The sequence below is a fragment of the Galeopterus variegatus genome, unplaced genomic scaffold (genome assembly GCF_000696425.1).
Source record: "Galeopterus variegatus unplaced genomic scaffold, G_variegatus-3.0.2 Scaffold3144, whole genome shotgun sequence".
Taxonomy (NCBI): Eukaryota; Metazoa; Chordata; class Mammalia; order Dermoptera; family Cynocephalidae; genus Galeopterus; species Galeopterus variegatus.
In genome coordinates, this window is record NW_007729255.1 from 198,364 (window position 1) to 218,483 (window position 20,120).

The 20,120-nt window shown below is 35.7% G+C and overlaps 1 protein-coding gene across 7 annotated transcripts in view; it reads left to right on the top strand.

Moving 5' to 3' along the window:
* SYNJ1 (synaptojanin 1) overlaps nucleotides 1-20,120 on the top strand; it is an 89,650-nt gene that overhangs the window by 65,210 nt on the left and 4,320 nt on the right. For 2 of the 7 annotated variants that reach the window (XM_008584090.1, XM_008584089.1), the window contains exons 21-31: nucleotides 1,827-1,905; nucleotides 4,814-4,976; nucleotides 7,886-8,095; nucleotides 8,793-8,936; nucleotides 9,580-9,618; nucleotides 11,468-11,515; nucleotides 12,752-12,790; nucleotides 12,921-12,991; nucleotides 14,987-15,095; nucleotides 15,346-15,563; nucleotides 18,551-18,574. In XM_008584090.1, coding sequence (XP_008582312.1) covers nucleotides 1,827-1,905; nucleotides 4,814-4,976; nucleotides 7,886-8,095; nucleotides 8,793-8,936; nucleotides 9,580-9,618; nucleotides 11,468-11,515; nucleotides 12,752-12,790; nucleotides 12,921-12,991; nucleotides 14,987-15,095; nucleotides 15,346-15,563; nucleotides 18,551-18,571 — 1,141 coding nt within the window. In that variant the 3' untranslated portion in view covers nucleotides 18,572-18,574. The remainder of the gene's footprint in view (nucleotides 1-1,826; nucleotides 1,906-4,813; nucleotides 4,977-7,885; nucleotides 8,096-8,792; nucleotides 8,937-9,579; nucleotides 9,619-11,467; nucleotides 11,516-12,751; nucleotides 12,791-12,920; nucleotides 12,992-14,986; nucleotides 15,096-15,345; nucleotides 15,564-18,550; nucleotides 18,575-20,120) is intronic. The other 5 variants (XM_008584086.1, XM_008584085.1, XM_008584092.1 and 2 more) reach the window with 3 other exon arrangements.

Consider the following 20,120-nt stretch of genomic DNA (forward strand, 5'->3'; position numbering starts at 1 on the left):
TAAAACTATGAGGTGTATCCACACCTGGAATATTCTAGTTGTTACACCCTAAGACAACCAAGTTGGAAAACAAAAAGTAGACAAGGAAAGTAAACAAGAAGAGGACTACTGTAAACAGGAAGACTAAACTGATTATTACCATTTGGTCTAGAATAAGACAACCATTAAGGAGTGACTAAAGTTTGTAAACCCCTTTATATTTAAATAAGAGGTTCCCTGGAATGTAGATGGGACAAATTTAGATGCATATAGATACTGATATTAATTGAGGAAAAAGTCTAGAAACTTTTACACTAGTGAGTAAAAGCAGGAAGAAAATACAGCTTCAAAAAGGACCTACATAAATCCTTTTTATGTAGGATTTATGTAGGTCCTTTTTGACCTACAAGGGATTCTAGTTGTTACACCCTAAGACAACCAAGTTGGAAAACAAAAAGTAGACAAGGAAAGTAAACAAGGAGAGGACTTGTTAAATCCCTTGTTAAAGTTAGACACATATAAGGGGCACATTGCAAATTGAGGATAAGGACCAAGAGATTAGTCTTGCCCTAGGACTACAAGTGTTTTGATACCACTATCAAAGAATAAATAATATTTGGGGCTGGGGGCACTGTTGCAGTGTAAGTGTAGCCTTACAGTGGTGAGTATAACCTTTGGAGGATGGATATTCTCCATTGCCAACAATTTGAGAAAGATACCTTTGTGGTATTTAGGTAAAAATGATGTTCCCATCTATTTCAAATGATAGCATCCTACAATTTAATAACTTTATGCCAAAGCAATTGAGTCAGTTACTTTGGTAACGTTTGAATGATTACAGAAATCTGTTATGGGCCTTTGATTTCAAAAGGGTGAAATACTTGTACACACTTTTGTTTTTGGCCTTTTCTCTTAATACTCAAAGTCCATACTTTTGAATCCTAGTTTAAGAGTTTGAGTGTGTGAGTGTGCGTGTGCGTGTGTGTGTGTGTGTGTGTGTGTACACGTTTTCCTCTCTTGTCTTTGAAAAATCTGCAAGGATTCCTGAATTTGGTTTATTCAGTTAGGAATAGTTCAACTCACAAAATTGTTTCTGTAAATAAGACTGATAACATACTTTGTTTTATTCTTTTTTGCATGATAACCGTATTACATATCAGTGACCTCTTCGCAATGGAACTTGTTCTAATGTCCTTTTTATTTATTTATTTTTCTTTTTGAGGGTTTCTTATTTTGAAAGTATAAACTTAGAATCTTAGACAGTTGAAGTCCCAAGAGAGTAAATGTCTTGTCATTGACTAAAGACAAGGACCACAACCTAAGGCTCCTTGGAGCCAGTCTAGTTTTTTGTTTTGTTTTGGTTTGGTTTTTTTGACTGAAAACTTTCTATCCTCTTTCTTGGTAAAAGGAAATTTCCTTCAGGGAAGTTATTGAGACAATGAGAATACATAGTACTGGAGTATAGGGTTAGGAGACTTGGAGCCTAGCCCTGTGATTTACTGTCCTTGCAGAATCACTTTAAATGAGTCACCTAACTCTGCCCCTTTTTTCCTTGTCAGTGAAATGAAGGATTGGATTGGACTAGCAGGGATCACAAATGGAGCACAGGCCCATTTCTTCTGGATGTGTTATTAGCATTGTATTTGAAAGAAACTGAGATTTGAATGCTTTTAGGGGAAGAGTGCCCTCTCCAGGTCATCACCAGCCCTACTGCCCTCCCTCCTTTATTTATTTATTTATTTATTTTTTTAACTCCTGGACTCTATAGACCCTTGTTACAGTCATTGGGCTAGTTATGTCTAAGGTATTAATTATGTTTTTTTTTATTGTTTATCTCTCTTTTAAAGATTTGTAGAAGATAAAATGTGGGTTACATTTTTGGAAGGAAGCTCTGCCTTGAGTGTCCTGAGCCTAAATGGTAAAGAGGTAAGGTAGCAATTGTTGATTCTAAACCATTTTGAAATTGTATCTGAAGGTTATATTTTTGTAGAAGTGCAGCAAGATTATCTAAATGTATTTTCAGTTAAGGAGGGCAAAAGATCTTAAGGTGTGCTTGAGAAATTATTCAATATTTATTAGTTAGACTAGGTTTCCGACTAGCCTAGAGTTATTTTGGTATCTCCCTGGAGATATTAACCACTGACATAGACTAAGAAGAATACATGTTTACTACCTAATTTGAATTCTGTTATTATATTTTATGATGTAAAAAGTTTTAAATTTTTTTTTTTTTGTCTTTTGTCTTTTTTCCGTGTCCGGCAACGGATCGCAACCCTCAGTGTTGCCCCCGCACTGGACCGGGGACCGGCAACGGGATTGCAACCCTCGGTGTTGCTCCCGCGCCTCGCTCAGCCAGTGAGCGGGAACCGGTCCGTATGTGGGATCCGAACCCTCGGGCGGGAGCGCCGGCACGCTTCCCAAGCGGCGCACTATCCAGTGCGCCACCGGGCCGGCCAAAAAGTTTTAAATTTTTAATTGGGGATAGATATTCTAGCTCATCTGTATAGTAGAAAAGAATTCTATCAAATGAAGAAAATTATTTACAAGAAAACAAGGGAAGAAAGTGCTCATTATTCCTAGGAACTTGATTTATTGGCTTGGATCATGGCACTTAGTTACCTTTTTCAAGCATAGATAAAATAATTCCCATAGATAACAAATCCATCCCATTGAGGCATTTTAGAAATTTTTAATTAAGGAAGATATACCTAATCTATGATTTGAATGTCATTGATGTGAAAATTTATGTCAGTGGCCTGAAATAGTGTTTCTGTTACAAAGTGCTGCATCTGTCATTTTTTCCCGAATTTCTTTTTTCTGAATTCTTTTAGACAAATCCTAAATTTCTAAGTATATGGTCAGTAGACAGAATGGACTACAAACCAGGCCTAATTTCTCCAACAATGGGCAGCTCCATAAGGATTTTCCTCAGCTTCCTCTTCTGTCATATTACTTCAGCTTCCTTGGAGAAAAAAATTTCCACTTGTATATTGCTTTTGAAATAGGTTTTGTATAGTTTTATTTGTTTTCCTGAATATAATATTAATATGCTCATACAAAAGTAAATCAGGAAGTACAGAAAAGTATAAACAAAAAAATAAAGAACACTTATAATTTTACCATTATAAAATCGTGTATTTATTTCATAAATACATTATTTAAATTTATTATTGAAATTATGTAAATTTATTAAATAATTTATTATGTAAATTATGATTACTTAAATTTATTATTATCCCCTAATCTTCATATAAGCATATGTTAGTTAATACAAATGAGATTTATACACACACACAGTGGGCCCTCCACATATGTGGGGGGTTGGTTCCAGCACCCCCTGGCATATACCTAAATCTATGGATGCTCAAGTTGGCCTTTCATACATGCAGGTTCTACATCCTGCGAATACCCTGAATCTTTCAGAATCAGTAAGAGTTCTTTCATTTCAGAGGAGAATCTGGAAAAGGTATATAGCTTAAGTGGGACAAACCTAAAGAATGACCTTGAGCATTTTCTTTTCTGTCATTTAAATTTCTTCCTCTTCACTTGGCTCTGATCTCTATTGAGTGGATATTCCTAAGGAATTCCATCTTAAATGACCATGATGGTAATAGGGGCTTAAGAATGCTTGTTAGTATATAAAAGAGTTTTGTTGACTTTAAAAAGTAATAAATGACTTATAAAGACTGTTGCTAAGTTCCAAAATTGAATTGATTTTAATACTCAGATCTGATAAGCAATTGAAGGATTATTAATTCTTAGGATTCTAACTTCAAAGCTCAGTGTGGATACTAATTTAGTAATAGTAATTTACTGTTAAAACACAGCCATAGTCTTCAGGCCTACAGTTTTCAACCTCTCCATCATTATGCCTTCAAGGAATTCTAATGTCAATAACACTTTGAGCCAAGGAAGATCTGTACTCACAAAGATGCCAACTGCCAGCACAGCATATTGGTCACAGATATGCAGTTCATTTGCAAATACCAAAAAAATGTTCACATCTTGTTCACTTCAAGGACCTCTTCAAACAAAGGAAGTTGCAACTACAGAGGAGAGAGCTTACAATTTAGAAAGCAAGTTTGTTATATGTATATGGGAAGTTAAATGAAAACTTCTTTGTGCACATCTCCCTTGACCAAGGAGTCTTGTGGCTATCAGCAAGTTTTTTAAAGTATTTTTTTTAATACATTGACAGGACATGGTATATCTTGATTACAATGTGTGGTTAGATTATACTCAGTCTAAAATTTATAGGAGAAGCAGAATGCTGATTTCACAGGTAGTAGCCATTCTGTTTTTAGAATGCCTAATTTTGGGTGAAGATTTTAAATCACCTTCAGTTCTCTCAGTATTCTTCTGACATTTGAAATGCTAAACTGTATAGGTTAGCATATAGCAGCTGACATGTAGCAGCTCTCAGGACTATTACGCCAAGTTAGGAAGGACCAAAAGAGCAGTAAATGTCTTTTAAGGTTTTTCTGTAGTTGTTTAGTATACAAATAATTCTTTAATCTGTGGATCAAAAGGAAGTATAAAATTATGTAGCAAAGTTGTCAGTTGATTTACTTCTGTCCAGGAAAAGAGAAACTTGAATCTGTGTGCAGGCTACAAAAGACCTTTATTTAGCATCACATGCTTTTAAAGGGAGAATTGGGAACAACCTTTAAACCAGTTAAAAATTTAGTATGTGTGAAAGAATAGTGTTGAATTGAGTCAGACTAAATTAACTGTCTCTATCATTGCATTGTATAACTAAGGCAGCCCTTTTATTCCAAAATAGTTAATTTTTATGTTAATGAATTTTTATTTTATATTTCTTTTGCTCACCTAGTTATTGAATCGGACCGTAACTATTACTTTAAAAAGTCCAGACTGGATTAAAAATTTGGAAGAAGAAATGAGTTTAGAGAAGATTAGTGTTGTGTTGCCTTCGTCAACAAGCTCTACCCTGCTTGGTGAAGATGCGGAAGTAGCAGCAGATTTTGATATGGAAGGTTTGTTTATTGAACATATTTACTTCTGTGGTTCTAGATAAGTGTCCATCCCATCTGTAAAGTCTTAGCATTCAAGTTTGCGTCCTTCCTTCTTCTTGGGACAAACATAGCAGTATTAATCAGCATTTGTTTTATATCATACATTTGTTTATTTTGCTTATACTTAGACTTTGAATATATTTGCTGTTTTGCTATTTAAATATTAAGACCTTTACAAATGTTAGTTTATATTCCTGTGTGGTAAGAACAGAGATTGGTATTTTGGGGACAGGTTATCTGGATATAATAAAAACATCCATTTGCTTTCTAATGCTATTTGATATATTATTCCAGCACACTTCTCATGAAAATGCATATCTTAGTTTATAAAGTGACAATATATCATATTGTGATAACCCTGTACAGCTAGATATCACATTTAAGAGTTAAACATCTTACAAAGTTATCTCCAGTTTTTACGTTCCCCATTCATTTGTTTACTCAATCCATACATATTTAGGTAGTACCTTTTATGTGCCAGTTACATAATAGGTGCTGGAAATTCAGCAGCTGTGGTCCTTGTACTCCCAGAACTCACAGTTTAGGGGGTGTTATACACAAGTAAGCAGGCAGTTGTAATTAAGCGACATAAATGCGATAATGAATGGTGCTGTGGTAGCTCATAGGAAAGTTGCCTCCTAACCTGGATTTGGGAAGTTGGGAAAGGGTTTCCATAGGAGTTGAAATTTAAGTTGAGTATCTGATGGCTGAGGGAGAATTGGATTAAAGAGGGTAGAGAGGAATGATCCATAAAGAAGGCATATGCACAGGCCTAAGAGGGAGAAAGAGAATCTAAAATGATTATGCCAGTATGTTTGTGAGGGAGTAAATGAAGAAAAAAAATGCAGGAGGAGGATCGAGTGCGGGATGGAAGATGGATTTGATTTTGATTTTGAATTTGAGAATGTTGAATTTCAGATCTCTGTGGAGTCAGTCAGGTTCAGGTATCAGCTATTGGACATGTAGAAAGCTCTGGACTCACAAGGCAGCTCTAATGGCAGATGAAACCATGGGCATTTATTACTTTGACCAATAGGATTATGAGAGACAGGAGAGAAAGAATTGAATATAGAGAAACACAGAGTTTAAGGATAGGGAGAAGAAGGCTGCCCAGAAAAGGAAAATGAGAAGAAACAACTAGAAATGTCAAAGAGCCAAGAGAATTTTGTGACTTTAAAATTAAGGAAAGAAAGTGTAACAAGGAAGGAGTAGTCAATGGTGTCTTGTACCATAGAGAGATGAGGAGAAATGAAGACAGAAACATGTCCTTCTGACTTAATAATGGGGAGGGAAGCTGTTGGTGACATTTATGAGAGTAATTTCAGTGGAGTGATGGAGCCAGATGGTGATAAATTGATATGGATGGAATATGAAGAAGTGGAGAGAGTGTCTGTAGACAACTCTTTAAGGAAGTTTGGCTAAGATAGGGGAAAAAGAGAAGAGGGCAGTTGCTCCAGGGAGACTGGGATCCAGGGATGGTTGCTTTTAAATGAGAGAAGCTTGAGAATGCTTAGTGCTGATGGAAAAGCACTGGTAGAGGGGAAACAGAGCAAGGTCACTGAGAAAACTGGGGTGGGTAGGACCTCATTGGTTCCATCTGTTTGTACCTGAGTGTCAGTCATGTCATTAGACTCCAGCTTGGGAGTAGGCTGTTGAAGGGGGGTTCCCTTAAGACTTCTCTTCTCTCTATAAAGTTGGTGTTGAAGTTATCTGCAAAAGTGGGGCAATCCTCAGCTTCAGGAGAGTTGAGAAGCTTTGAGATAAAGCTCCTGAGGAGGAGTGAAGGAGAGAGCCATCCAGAAAATCATGGAATTGCCAAGCAGCTTTGAGAGCCCAGAAGAGACTGAAAACCACAAATTTTATGTGGCCGAGTCATCAGGACTGTGTGGTTTTCTTTAGCAGCAGCACTCAGCAGCCCGAGTGCAATCATGGAAAGATTAAGTAGTGGAATCAATGCAGGGTTGTCAAGCAAGTGCAGTGGAAGAATAATGAAGTAGCAGGATGGCTGAGGTGAGGAACCTTAGAATCTGCAGCTAAATACAGAAGAAAGCAAAATGGGATGTGGGTTAAAATTAGAGGCATCAAGCCCTGGATCCTGATGAAGTCAAAAGAAGATAGGGTAACTGAGGGAGAGAGCTGAAAGGCTTGGGAGGTGGTGATCACAATGAAGTTCAAGTGACCAGAAAGGATAGAGGTGGGAGATTATTGCAGCAAGTGTGGGTAGAGGGAGTTACGTAAATTCCTGTTCGCATAGCCTCAAAGAAATAGGAGTTTTTGTTCAGGGATGGGACACTAATGTTCTGGAATTAGAATTAGGTTGCAAGGAGCACCTTGACCCCACTTTTCAACCCTGAGGTAAATGGAGATGAGGAGACCTTAGGGGAGAACCAGAATACAGTTAAAGCAAAGAGGGTCTTTTTTGGGGGCAATGCAAGGAAGGAGACTTCCAGGAAAGGGTATATGGCTGCCTGAGAGCTTGTCTTCTATCAGGACGGACCTGAGTTGGGCCAGTGAGCGGGGCAGTTCATAGACAGGTCTAGAGGCACAGCAGGTAAACATTTGAGTCAACCAACACTGCTCAGTGGAATAATGAAAGACCATTTAGTCAATCCAACTCCAAGTGGTTAGTCACCCTTGCATCCTGTTGCTCGGAGATAATAGATATCTTTACATTTTCTGTAAGAGCATTGTACTAATCCTGGTTTTATACACATAAATTTTTATACAAGCCTACATGTTTAATCCATGTATGTTTGCAATGTCATAATGTTAACATGTCTGTTTTGTGTATTTTGACCTTTTAAAACTTAAGATGAGCAAAGTCTCTGAGCAAGTTAAAATGGTGGTGTCTTTGGTAACCTTGCTTTTAGGTGATGTTGATGACTATAGTGCTGAAGTGGAAGAACTTCTTCCTCAGCATCTCCAGCCTTCTTCAAGTTCTGGCCTTGGGACTTCCCCAAGCTCTTCACCCCGGACTAGTCCTTGCCAGTCACCTACAATATCAGAAGGTCCTGTACCTTCCCTTCCCATCAGACCAAGCCGAGCACCATCAAGAACTCCTGGGCCTCCAAGTTCACAGAGTGTGTACTTTGAGTTTTGTATGACTTTCTCTAGCCAATGTCTTTGATTTGGGAGAGACATTGTTTAACTTTTGTGCCCAGATACTAAAGTGTACCCTGTTTTCTCTGCATAGAAAAGAGGAAAATTTGTACATGATAAGCTCTCAGTGGAAAGGAAACTCATCATCACCGTCACTAGATGAAAATTTTCTTAATCCCTTTTCTGGTGGTTAGGTTTGATGATTTTCTATGGTTATGGCAAGAACCCATAACTATTTGGGCTTTTCTTTTTCTTCTCCTTCTCTCTACTGGCCAACAGACTGCAAATGATGTAACTCTAACAGTACTTTGTGGCATCTTGACAGGGCCACTCAGTAAATCAGTTTTCAGCACCTAGGGCCTAGGTAAGAAGTCAACTAGAGGTAGCATTATTGCTGCCATGGTACCAAAGGGTAGTTTAATGGCAGACTGCTTTTTTTTATTCATGCTGAAAATGTCTGCCATTTCTTTATACTGTGTACACATTTTAAACACCAGCAAAACAGAACATTTATTATACATGCAAGGTTACTTCAAAAAGTTCATGGAAAGATTTGTATTGTCTTTTAATTCGATTTTCCCATGAACTTTTTGAAGTACCCTCATATGTATGAAGTACCATTCCTTCCTGCTAATACCTACTTGGAACCTGATCATCTTACCTAATGTACTGCTTTAGATTCTCCTATTGACACTCAGCCAGCAACACAGCTGCAGCAGAAAGATTCTTCCCAGACCCTGGAGCCCAAGCGGCCGCCTCCTCCCCGCCCGGTTGCTCCGCCCACACGTCCAGCTCCCCCACAAAGACCTCCTCCACCTTCAGGTAACAACCGTTTTATTTCCATTTCTTCTAGATTTCAAATTCTCTTCTACTCTATTTAAAAATGTTTTGCTTGTTCTCAAATCTCTACCTTCTAGATTTTATTGTTTTTCTTATCATTGTTGCTACTTAGTTAAGCTTTTCTTTAAAGAACATGGTAGGTATGACACAACAGGTAAAAAGTGTTTCCCAAGTAGATTCCTCTAACCTGTTTTCATAGCTGTCTTCTTTTAAGTGTACAAGAGATGTTTGTTTTGTTTTTGCCAGTTTGATATAGTTAGGCATATAAACTGTTCTTAGATAAAACTAGGTTTGATTTTTTTTCCCCAAAATCCTCACTTCTGGCTTTTATAAGCATAAAATCACTAAAACTTACTAATTTCTGTAAAATTTATAATTAGAACTGAAGAGCATATATATTATTTAATATATAGTTTTATTTATTAAAATTTTTTAAGATAGTGTTATTAATGTTATTTCAATTAAGTATGTGCATTGAATAATAGCTTTTTTATAGTACCTAGATACTAATATGTAATTCGTACATGATATTTGATGTCATAAATACTATAGTAAATCTTTGACATTTCAATTTTTTATTTAATATCATTTCCTTTCTGCTGCATATTTTCGTATGAACTGTAAGGGGCTAGGAGTCCTGCACCTGCTAGAAAAGAATTTGGAGGTAACAATTTATATTTGTTATCATGTGTGGATCTTGGTTCATTAAAGTTTTGAAGTTTGACCCCTACAATTGAAAGACATTTTAGGTTTGTTTGATAAAAATCAAAATAAATGGCATTTATACTCCAAGTTAAAGATAGCTCCAAACTTTTAGTATATTCCTTTTAAGTAAAATATTAGACCTTAGTTTTATTTCTCAATAAGACTAATGAAGGCTTTCATTCCCTAGGTAAACATAGTTGAACTACTTATTAAGGTCTGCTGTACTTTTTTGATAAATATAGTCAATTTAGTTACAAAAATTTAATTTCCAAAAGTTATATTAACTTCAAAAGGGATTCAGGTACAGTGAATACAGGACATTTCCCAAGTCTTTGATTAGCAATGCTTTAGTACATTTCTTTTCTTGGAGAAAACTTGTGGATTAGCAACATTTCCTAGGAAAGCAATTTAAAGTCATAATAATCTGAAATATATCTTTCATTTTGCATTTATTATATAACTTAATAAAATTCACACCTCATTTGTTTATGTAAGAACTATATGATTTTCTCTTTTCAATAAGGAAATGTTAATTCACAAATGAATCACTTTTTGTTTACATGAAAACTCACAGAATTCAGTTGGAAGTAGTATGCATTTGACAAGTTTATTTAATCTAATTCTCAAGAAAGGGTGAGGTGAATTGTCCCAGTTCCTAAGAAGAGCTTTTACAAATCCAATTTTAATATTACTAAGGCCTGCCTGCCTTACATGTGTAGTTGGTCTATTTTTATTCTAGCCAACTAATGATATTGCTGACCAATTTAGGTGTTACTACAGATTGACTTTGCCTGTGTGTAGATTTTTATGACTCTGTGTAAGTATAGCTAAATTATTTCAGCACTATAGCTTCAGTAAAATACTGTTAGATGTTGATTTTTCCATTGCCATACAGTAAATATTAATTTTTCCTATTTCAAACTCCTGCTTTTATTTATATTTTTTTAACAAATTCTATTTTCTGCTTTTATTAGGAAAACAACTTGTAGAAAATAAATATTAAAATGAATTTGTGAAAAGTGATATCATATTAGTAACCCAGTAGCTTACTTAGAAGCCTGTTTTAATTTAAAAAATTGCTTTCTGTCATCATTCGTAGGCAGTGTTAAAAAGATTATTTCTCATCATAATTCTTTTGTAGGCAGTGTTTGCAACGTATTTTATTTTATCCTATAATCAGAACTTCCTTTAAGACAGTATGCTTGGGGAAAGTCATGATAGTACTTGTAGAGTTTCTAAAAGTAATGCATCAAAAAGTAACTTGTAGGGCTAGCCAGTTAGCTCAGTTGGTTAGAGCATGGTTCTGAGTACACCAGGGTTCAGAGTTTAATCCCTGTACTGGTCAGCTGCAAAACAAAACAAAAACTAACTTCGAAGAGACTAAGGTAGTCTCAGAAATTTAAAATTAAATGGAACTTCATATATGGTATTTTTTTCCTTTTTTGACAGTCAAATATTATAGCTTTTGTTAGTGACTTAACTCTAGATATAAGGAATGAGATTATCATAAAGCAAAGTCATTTGTTAAACATACTTTTAAATTCCCTACTGCTAGTAATCCCAGATATACAGAGAAAACTGTCATCCCGTTTCTGCTGATCTGTTTGAGGAAAGAGAGGAGTAAGGTTTGGGCTAGGCATCTAAAGTCACTTTGGTTTGTATTGATATCTTTGAAGAAATTAAAAGCAATAAATAAAAGAGCCTTTTTGCAAAAGTAAGTTTAACGCAGAAATCGTTTCATGTGCCTGCCTTTTATTCTGTGCTGTGGGCTCTGAACAATATATAGCTTCTGTTCTTTCTCTAAAAAGGTATTGGAACCCCTCCCAGTCCTGGGGTAGCTAGGAGAGAGATGGAAGGTAACAAGACTTTTGCATTATAGAAATGGTTCTCTCATTTTATTTCTAAATGTCAGCCCCTCTGGTGTTTAAAGGCATACTGAATCTTTTCTTAGTCCAACTATAGACATTGCCTCCCTCTCTTTATGTATACCTTGTATTTTTTTCTCCTTCATTCTATGTTGTGTATAGTTTCTAATGGATATCCATTTAATGTCCCTGGGATTCTTAATGTTGTTTGTGCTGTTTTATCTATATGTCATATATACTTAGGTTTTGAAATTATTGTTTAAGAATGCCTTCGAAATTCTTTTCAGAACAAGTTAAATGTTTAGAAATGCACTTTACTAATCTGAAGTTTTAAAAATTAGTAATTATAATTAAACCCTATTCAGATCCAAGTATTTGGTATTTTGTGGATGATTTCAGATAACATAGATGTTTTTATGTATATTGGTACTGAGCGAGATTTGTTACTATTAAGACTAGAGGTCATTTGTTAAGATTGTAGTTATTAAAGGGCTGATGTATTTTATATAACAATTGTACTTGAATTTTTTTTCAAAAAGAAGAATAACTCTAAGATGCTGCCCTTGATAGTCCCTCTACTCCTTTTGGCCCCAAGGGTAATTTATTTCATTCAGCTACCTTTCTAACGAATTTGAACTGTACTTTAACACTGTCTTCCCTAAGGCAGATATTTGGTAATAAGATATGCCTGCCTTCTATCTTAATCATAGGATTTTGATATAGGAATCCAAAAGATCTCATCATAAGATAACTTTATCCACAATGATACTTACAGTGTGAAGCCCTAGAACAGTGCTGACAAGAGACTCTTGTGTAACTTGAAAAATGCAGCCCTATTGCTCTGCAGCCATTTATCTGCCAAGCTCTGAGGAGCAGCAGTGCCACATGTTTTGACCATTCACACAGCTGACCATATGTTTTCAAGGTTCATGGGACAGAGCTCTGTGTGGAATGACACCCTAAAAGTGACAGCATGAGTGAGGTATAAGACTAGGAACTACACTTGTCTCCCATAAAGTTTTCTTTAAGTATTCTGATTTTTCTCTCTTTTGGAGTATTTCATTCAGGACTGATAATACTCTTTATCATTATGCAAAGCAGAGTATTTTGTTTTGTTACCATCTCATGCTTCCATTTCTGCATAATGAAACAGAACAGCCAACTGATGTTATGCAATATTGCTTTATTGTTTACTTATGACTGATTTTTTCCCTTCTTGCTTCAAAGCACCCAAAAGCCCTGGGACAACACGGAAAGATAATATAGGTAAAAAGCACTTGAATGTAGCTATTTACCCTTAAAATTGGATCATGAAATAGACACTTGGAATATAAGTGCATGGTTTCTTTTTTTTTTTTTTTTAACTTAAATATATGGTGTGATGTCTTTGTTCCAGGACGCAATCAGCCTTTACCTCAAGCAGGACTTACAGGCCTAGGACCTTCTGGATACACTGCAGCCAGACCGGTAGGTAAAACCTAGCCTAGGGGTCAAGGAGTCTTGATTTTAGGTTCCAATTTGCTACTAGTCAGTTTTGTTACCTTGGAGAAATCATGTTACCTTTCAAAGCCTCGATTTCCTCAACTCTAAAATGAGGGAATTGCACTTGATGATCTGTAAGGTAGCTTTCAACTCTAAAATTATTTAAACAAACTCTTCGAAAATAACTAAAGAGGGACTGGATGATTAGCTCAGTGGGTAGACTGTGGTGCTGACAACACCAAGGTCCAGGGTTCAGATCCCCCTACGAGCCAGTCACCAATAGAAACTTCATTGTTTGGATAAAAGTGATATACTTAAAATAATTATGGTCACTAAATAAATATCTTAGAGTCTCTCAGTATATGAGGAGGTGATATATTTGGGCAGCATTTTATTATATTATCTGAGTAATTAATGAGGATATAAAGTCATCCTTCAATAAGAAAGATTTTAATTAGATTTCATAAAAAAATTATGATAGAGTCAGTATACTAAAACCGATTCTAAAGGTATTACAAATAGGTGAGTGGATGGTATTACAGGATTTTTTCCCTACCTTATGAATCTATGGTTTTCTATATGTTCATCATATGTTCTTTTATATATATATTTTTTCCATTATTTAGCCAAGTGAAAATGTTCTTCAGGCTGTGTTTTCAAGTAATTGAAAAGAGAGAGAAAGAGAAAATGGAAACCAGTAGTCGGTGACTTAGGCTAGTCTCATAGAACCTGGGACTGCTGAAAGGCCCATAACTGAAGAGTGGGGAACCGAGAGCTATTATTATACCTAGAAACTAAGGTTGTCAGAACTTCAGAAACTATTTCTTTCTTTTTTTTTTTTTTTTTCCTTTTTGTCTTTTTTCGTGACCAGCAGCAGATTGCAACCCTCAGTGTCGCGCCCGTACCGGACCGGGACTGGCAACGGGATCGCAACCCTCGGTGTTGCACCCGCACCTTGCTCAGCCAGTGAGCGGCCGGTCTGTATGTGGGATCTGAACCCTCGGCGGGAGCGCCGCCACGCTCCCAAGCGGTGCACTGTAGCAGTGCACCACCGGGCCGGCCCAGAAACTATTTCTAATGAAGATAGAAATTTTCTGTCTTTTCTGTTGTAGTTGTTTACTTAACAACCCGAAGATCCTTTCTCTATGTGTAATATTGTCCAAATTAAAATGTCTGTAAAATATATTTACAGTTTTCTATTACCCATTCAAAGAACTTTTTTCACAAAAAAAGAAAATTGCCATTCACTGACTCCACGACCATACTTCCTATAAAAACTTTATTTATTTAATACTGTAAGGATAGGGAAGGAAAGTCAGATTTTTGTGAAGTTAAAAGTTCATACTAATTTTTCCTTAAAATAAGTATTGTGGGTTTAGAGCCTTAGGCATACATGAAAATAGAAAAAATATATTTTACTGTTCTGTCTTCCGATGTATTTAATTTGGAATATTGAGTTAGTCGTTCCAGAGTTTTTCTTCTGTGTTTAAAAAAATATCTCAAGGTATGGTTTTTCTGAAGTCTTAGTTGCTTAGGTATGTATCTCTCCATCTCTTGTACTCAAAACCATCCCATTCTCTTCCATGAAGGCAACATTGCACGTGGTCAAGAATCCCAGCTCTGCAGCTGGTCGGACCTGGGTTTGGATCCAGGCTCTATTGTATACATTTCTTCATCTTAATTTAAAATGGGGATGATAAAATGGGATGATACCTACCTTTGAGAGATATCTTGAAGATGAAATGAAAATGTCTAAATAGTGCTTAATTAACATAATGTCCAGCACATAGTAAACAGTCAAAAATAAAAAGGAAGATTTAAAAATTTATCACTATGTGGCTATAAATATAGAGCAATTAAAATGACAGATGAAGAATAATACCAGAGAGGCAGAGTAAAGGAGATGCAAAAGCAAATATTTTCACAGAAACTTTATCTGTTGAAAATAAGTGTCTCAAGTGTTATTTTTTCCATCTTTAGACAATTCCGCCTCGTGCTGGGGTCATCAGTGCTCCACAGAGCCATGCTCGGGCATCTGCTGGAAGAGTGACTCCTGAAAGCCAAAGCAAACCATCGGAAGCACCGAAAGGTAGAAACTATATTAGAAATACCAGTTTTGTTCTATGTTTTTTCCTTTCACTTTTTCTTTTCCTTTTCCTTTTCTCGCCTTCCACAACTTACTCAAATATGGATATCCTTCCTTCTTTATACCACAAGAAATGAGGCTACTTGTTGGGGGGAAAACAACAAATAGAATGTCCTCCTAACATTTCATTAAAAAAGGAAAAAACCTGGCTTTGTAGAATACACCTAACATCTGACAGTCATTGATTTTTTAGGTTCGGCTCTCCTTCCTGAACCACTGAAGCCTCAGGCTGCATTTCCTCTGCAGCCTTCTTTGCCCACATCTGCTCAAAAGTTGCAAGAGCCTCTTGTCCCCATGGCAGCACCTATGCCTCAGTCTGGCCCCCAGCCAAATTTGGAAACCCCACCCCAACCACCACCTCGGAGCAGGTCATCCCACAGCTTGCCTTCAGAAACTTCATCACAACTGCAAGTAAGTCTCACTCTTAAACAAAATACTATCTTTGATGCATATGGTATAGTCTTTGAACATACTATTTTAATTATTAGCTTTTATAAGACATAAATATGAGCTTTCATTTTATCTTTGCCTTTTGGTATTAATAGCATCTTGAGATACGACTTCAACAAATGACTATCATTTGACATCTCAAACTACAGTAGTCCCCCCTTATCCTTGGGGGATAGGTTTCAAGACCCTCAGTGGATGGCTGAAACCTCAGATAGTACCAAACCCTATATATACTATGTTTTTCCCTATACATCCATACCTATGATAAAATTTAATTTATAAATTAGGCACGGTAAGAGACTAACAACAATAATAATAAAATAGAACGGTTATAACAGTATACTGTAATAAAAGTTATGTGGATGTGTCTTTCTCAAAATATCTTATTGTGCTATACTAAAAATAACAAACCATGGAAAGTGAAACCATGGATAAGGGAGAACTACTTAATAGGAAAAAACTGTGTGTGTGTGTGTGTATGTATATATGGTTCAGTACTATCCATGGTTTCAGGCCATCCACTGGGGGTCTTGGAACATATCCTCCATCAATGAGGGACTACTGTACCAAGAAACACTTTAGAAAGAACAAATTGTCAAGTAGGATTGCAGTTTTCAATATAAAGTCATCTTATGACACACAGTCCTACAGTATGAATATGCCAATGACTACCAAATGTTTTCTGAGGTCATTTTCCATTGTTTTGATTTCCGTTTTCATTGAAATATGGGTATAGTTATTTAGTGGCTGACAGCACACACTTTGTGTGTGGCCTGATATATTGTGTTCTTGAATTTTGTCATAGTTCATCAAAAATGACAAGATGTTTGTTTTAAATTCTAAATTTTATTTTTTCCTCAGTCATTGATTTTAAATTCCTCTGAACATGATATGCACAACACACTTTTTTTCTTTGGAGGGTGGGGGTCTGGTTTATGTGCAGACTGTCTTTATGAAGGGTCACAAAGTGGTTACAACCTCCTGAAGGAAATTATATAGGGCTGGGAGACTGGGAGGCAGGGGAAGGGGGGAGACTTTATACTTTTTTTTGAATTTTGAACCATAAGAATAATACCTATTCATAAAATAATATAAATTTTAAAAAAATTATCTGAAGTAGCTATAAGTTGAAATATATATGAGATTTTCAAATGACAAGAGTGAGATTTTTAAATATAACAAATTTGATATTTTGGTAAGGACATTAAATATTTGTAGAATAGAACACATAGTGATTTTTACAGGTCTTTTTTAATCTTGCCCCAAATCTATGAGGTATTTAAAACATAAAAACATACATGGCCCAGCTTTACTTTTTATTGTTTATATGTTCTTTGATTCCATAATTCTATATAGGAAGATTCTTTTAACTCAAACCCTCATATAATGTGTCATATATCCTTTCCACAGTATTAAAATGTCTCATTTATCTGTTTGACTTCCAACACCTTAGTCATCTGATTATCAGCTAAAAGCCAGAAGTAAGGAAATCCATCAGGAAGTAAAGTAACAGAACTCAATGCTGTACTATTGACGTGATAGTTGACAGTGATGGAAGAGACCAAGTAGAAAATCTCAGCATTGTAGATCTGTTTAATGGAGGATACACAGTCCTGTACATCTAATATAAACCTACTCCTACTCTCCTGCCCAGTGCCAGAGCTACACACTAACTCTGAGATCATCAAGACAGTATTAACTTAAAGAGTCTTAAGGTTTAATAGGCAGGAATCTCTAAAGTACTTAATATGTTTAAAAATTGTCTCTCTCTAAGTTATCAAAATTAGTTTTTCTACTTAAAAGTAAGGTAAGCTTTAGGTATTGGGGAAGTGTCACCTCAAAACTATTTCCTGAGAATTCTAGATTTAACAAATACTGATGGATTATAGAAAGGTTATGATTTCATTTTGGGTTTTTTTTTTCTTTCTTGTGATTTCATTTTTAAATAACAAGAATATACAGTTTCTTATACTGTTGTACCTTCCAACTAATAAATTATGAGGTGAATTGATGACAGTGTCATCTTTCAGAAAATCTGAGTAATACAGAACAAGCCCAGATCCTGGTCATTTTGTTAAAATGAATACTAATTTTCAGTGAAGTAGTACTTTTGCAAAGTGGTGCCATTTTGTTTATTTTCTCTGGTAATGACATCCATAGCCATCCTAAGGCTGTGTCTTAGTCTGCTTGGGCTGCCATACAAGATATCATAGACCAGGTGGCTTAAACAACAAGAATTTATTCTCTCGTAGTTCTGGAGGCTAGAAGTCCAAGATCAGGGTGTCAGCATGGTGGGGTTCTGCTGAGGGCTCTCATGCTGGCTTGCTGACAGCCACTTTCTCTCTGTGTTTCTGCTTGGCCTTTACTCAGTGCTTGTGCCTGGAGGAGAGAAAGAGGGAAGCAGGGAGGGGGGAGAGAGAGAGAGAGCGCGTGTGCAAGTGAGCGTGTGAGCAAGCACATAAGCACTTGCACAGAAGCTCTCCAGTGTCTCTTCTCATAAGGGCACTAATCCCATCATGCAGGCCTCACCCTCAGGATCTCTTCTAACCCTAATTATTTCCCAAAGGCCTCACCATCATCACATTGGGAGTTAGGGCTTCAACATATGAATCGGGGAAGGGGCCCACAAACATTCAGTCCCTAGCAGGCTGCTTAAAATATTTTAGAGCTCCAAAAACCTATTTGGAATATTATTTTTAGAATAGCAAACTTTGAACTGGTTAATAATCAATCTCAGACAAAAACTGAAGTTTGGACCCTAATTCAACAAAATTACAAAAAGAATTGGAATCATCTCTTGAACTTACGCTGCAAATATTGCTGTTCTTGGATTCTGTATGTAACATAGAATTAAAAGTATTTTGATGACTGAATTGTTAGAGTTTCTGGTTGGTCTCAGATTGTCCTCCTAACTCTTTCCTTTGATGTCTGTGTTCCCTTTCTCAAAGCAGGAGCAACCATCAGGGTAACAGGTATCTGACTATTTATCAATCTTACATGTGCTTTTCATCTGTCTTAGCACATTAGATGTATGACTCTTTTGCTTCATACATCTAAAGTTTCACCCATTTTTAAAACCACCTGCTCACATTAATAAATTGTATTATCATATCATAAAACTTGCTTTTTCTTTTTCTTAGTATTTCAGATTTTTAGGAACCATTTTAGTTGTTCTTGCTAATGCTTTACCATTTTTTCCTTCATTTTTTAATGAAAATTAACAAAACTAAAAAGTATAACTTCAAGAAGGTAAACTATAGGTATATGAAGGCCTATTTGGTAAAACCAAATTTGTTCTTGGTTTTAACAATGGTGTAATTACATGAACACAAAATTCAATAACTCTCATTCTTAGATTTCTTTTGGAAAATATTTTTTCAAATAGTTTTAGTAGCAAGATTCTTTTCAGTAAGGAAGAATTGATGATTTAGAAAAATGAAGGTTAAGACTGTAACAAGATTACATGAAGGTCCTTCCAACACCTTTCTCTGTAAAAATAACACTGGTTTTAATGTCATCACAAATCCTGCTTATACTACAAATTAATTCTAATGTAATGAATGATGGTGTGGCTCTCATTATAATTTCAGGTCTGATTGGGAAAAATGATCCTGCTTCTGTCAAATTACCTTTAACTTATTTTGAAATAAAAACTTTTCTTATATATGAAAATAAAAATATTTAAATGCATAGCATTTATTTGGCAAGTGTCTACTATTCTAAGCTGTACAAAGCATAAAATTCTCCTTGCCCGTAACATCTATATTGTAGACTGTTCTATCTGCCATAGGAGAATTTGGTCCCAGACCCAATCAAATATTTCCACTTTATTGTATTAATCATAAATAATCCAGAGATTATTGGAAATATAGCACTAATTGTAGTTTTATAATGTCTATAATAAATTTTTCTCTCAAGTACATTTTCATATATAGGTCTGTTTAATACATTTAGAATACAGTTTAGACTCTGACATGTTTACCCTTTAATTTGTACACATTTATTGTCATATTGTTTGAAGAAAAATATACTTGTTCATTCAATTATAAAATATTTTCTAGGACAACTGAATAAAACGGATATTTGAAAGATATTCACTTGTGAGGTTATCCACACCATTTTCTTTTGCAAGTTTCCTTTTAGAGCTTCTCTGATCTTAAGCACTAGTTGGTGTTTCATAATATGCAATTATATTTTTTTCCCTGTATATTTCATGTAACTTTAGTTATTTTGCTTTAACAGCTATCTAAATTCATTTTGGATAGGGCTTTGTTTTGTTACATTGCAAGTCTTGAGCTTAACTCCCTTCCCTGTCCTTGCCAACCCTGAAGTTTTAATTTTCTTATCTTTGAAGTCGGCATAAGTTTCCAAATCGTTTTAAGAATTATAGAGATCTTGGGAGGACTGTCTGGTTAGCTCAGTTGGTTAGAGTGCAGTGTTATAACACCAAGGTCAAGGGTTTGGATCCTGTACCAGCCAGCTGACAAAAAAAAAAAAAAAAAAAAAAAAAAATTTTAG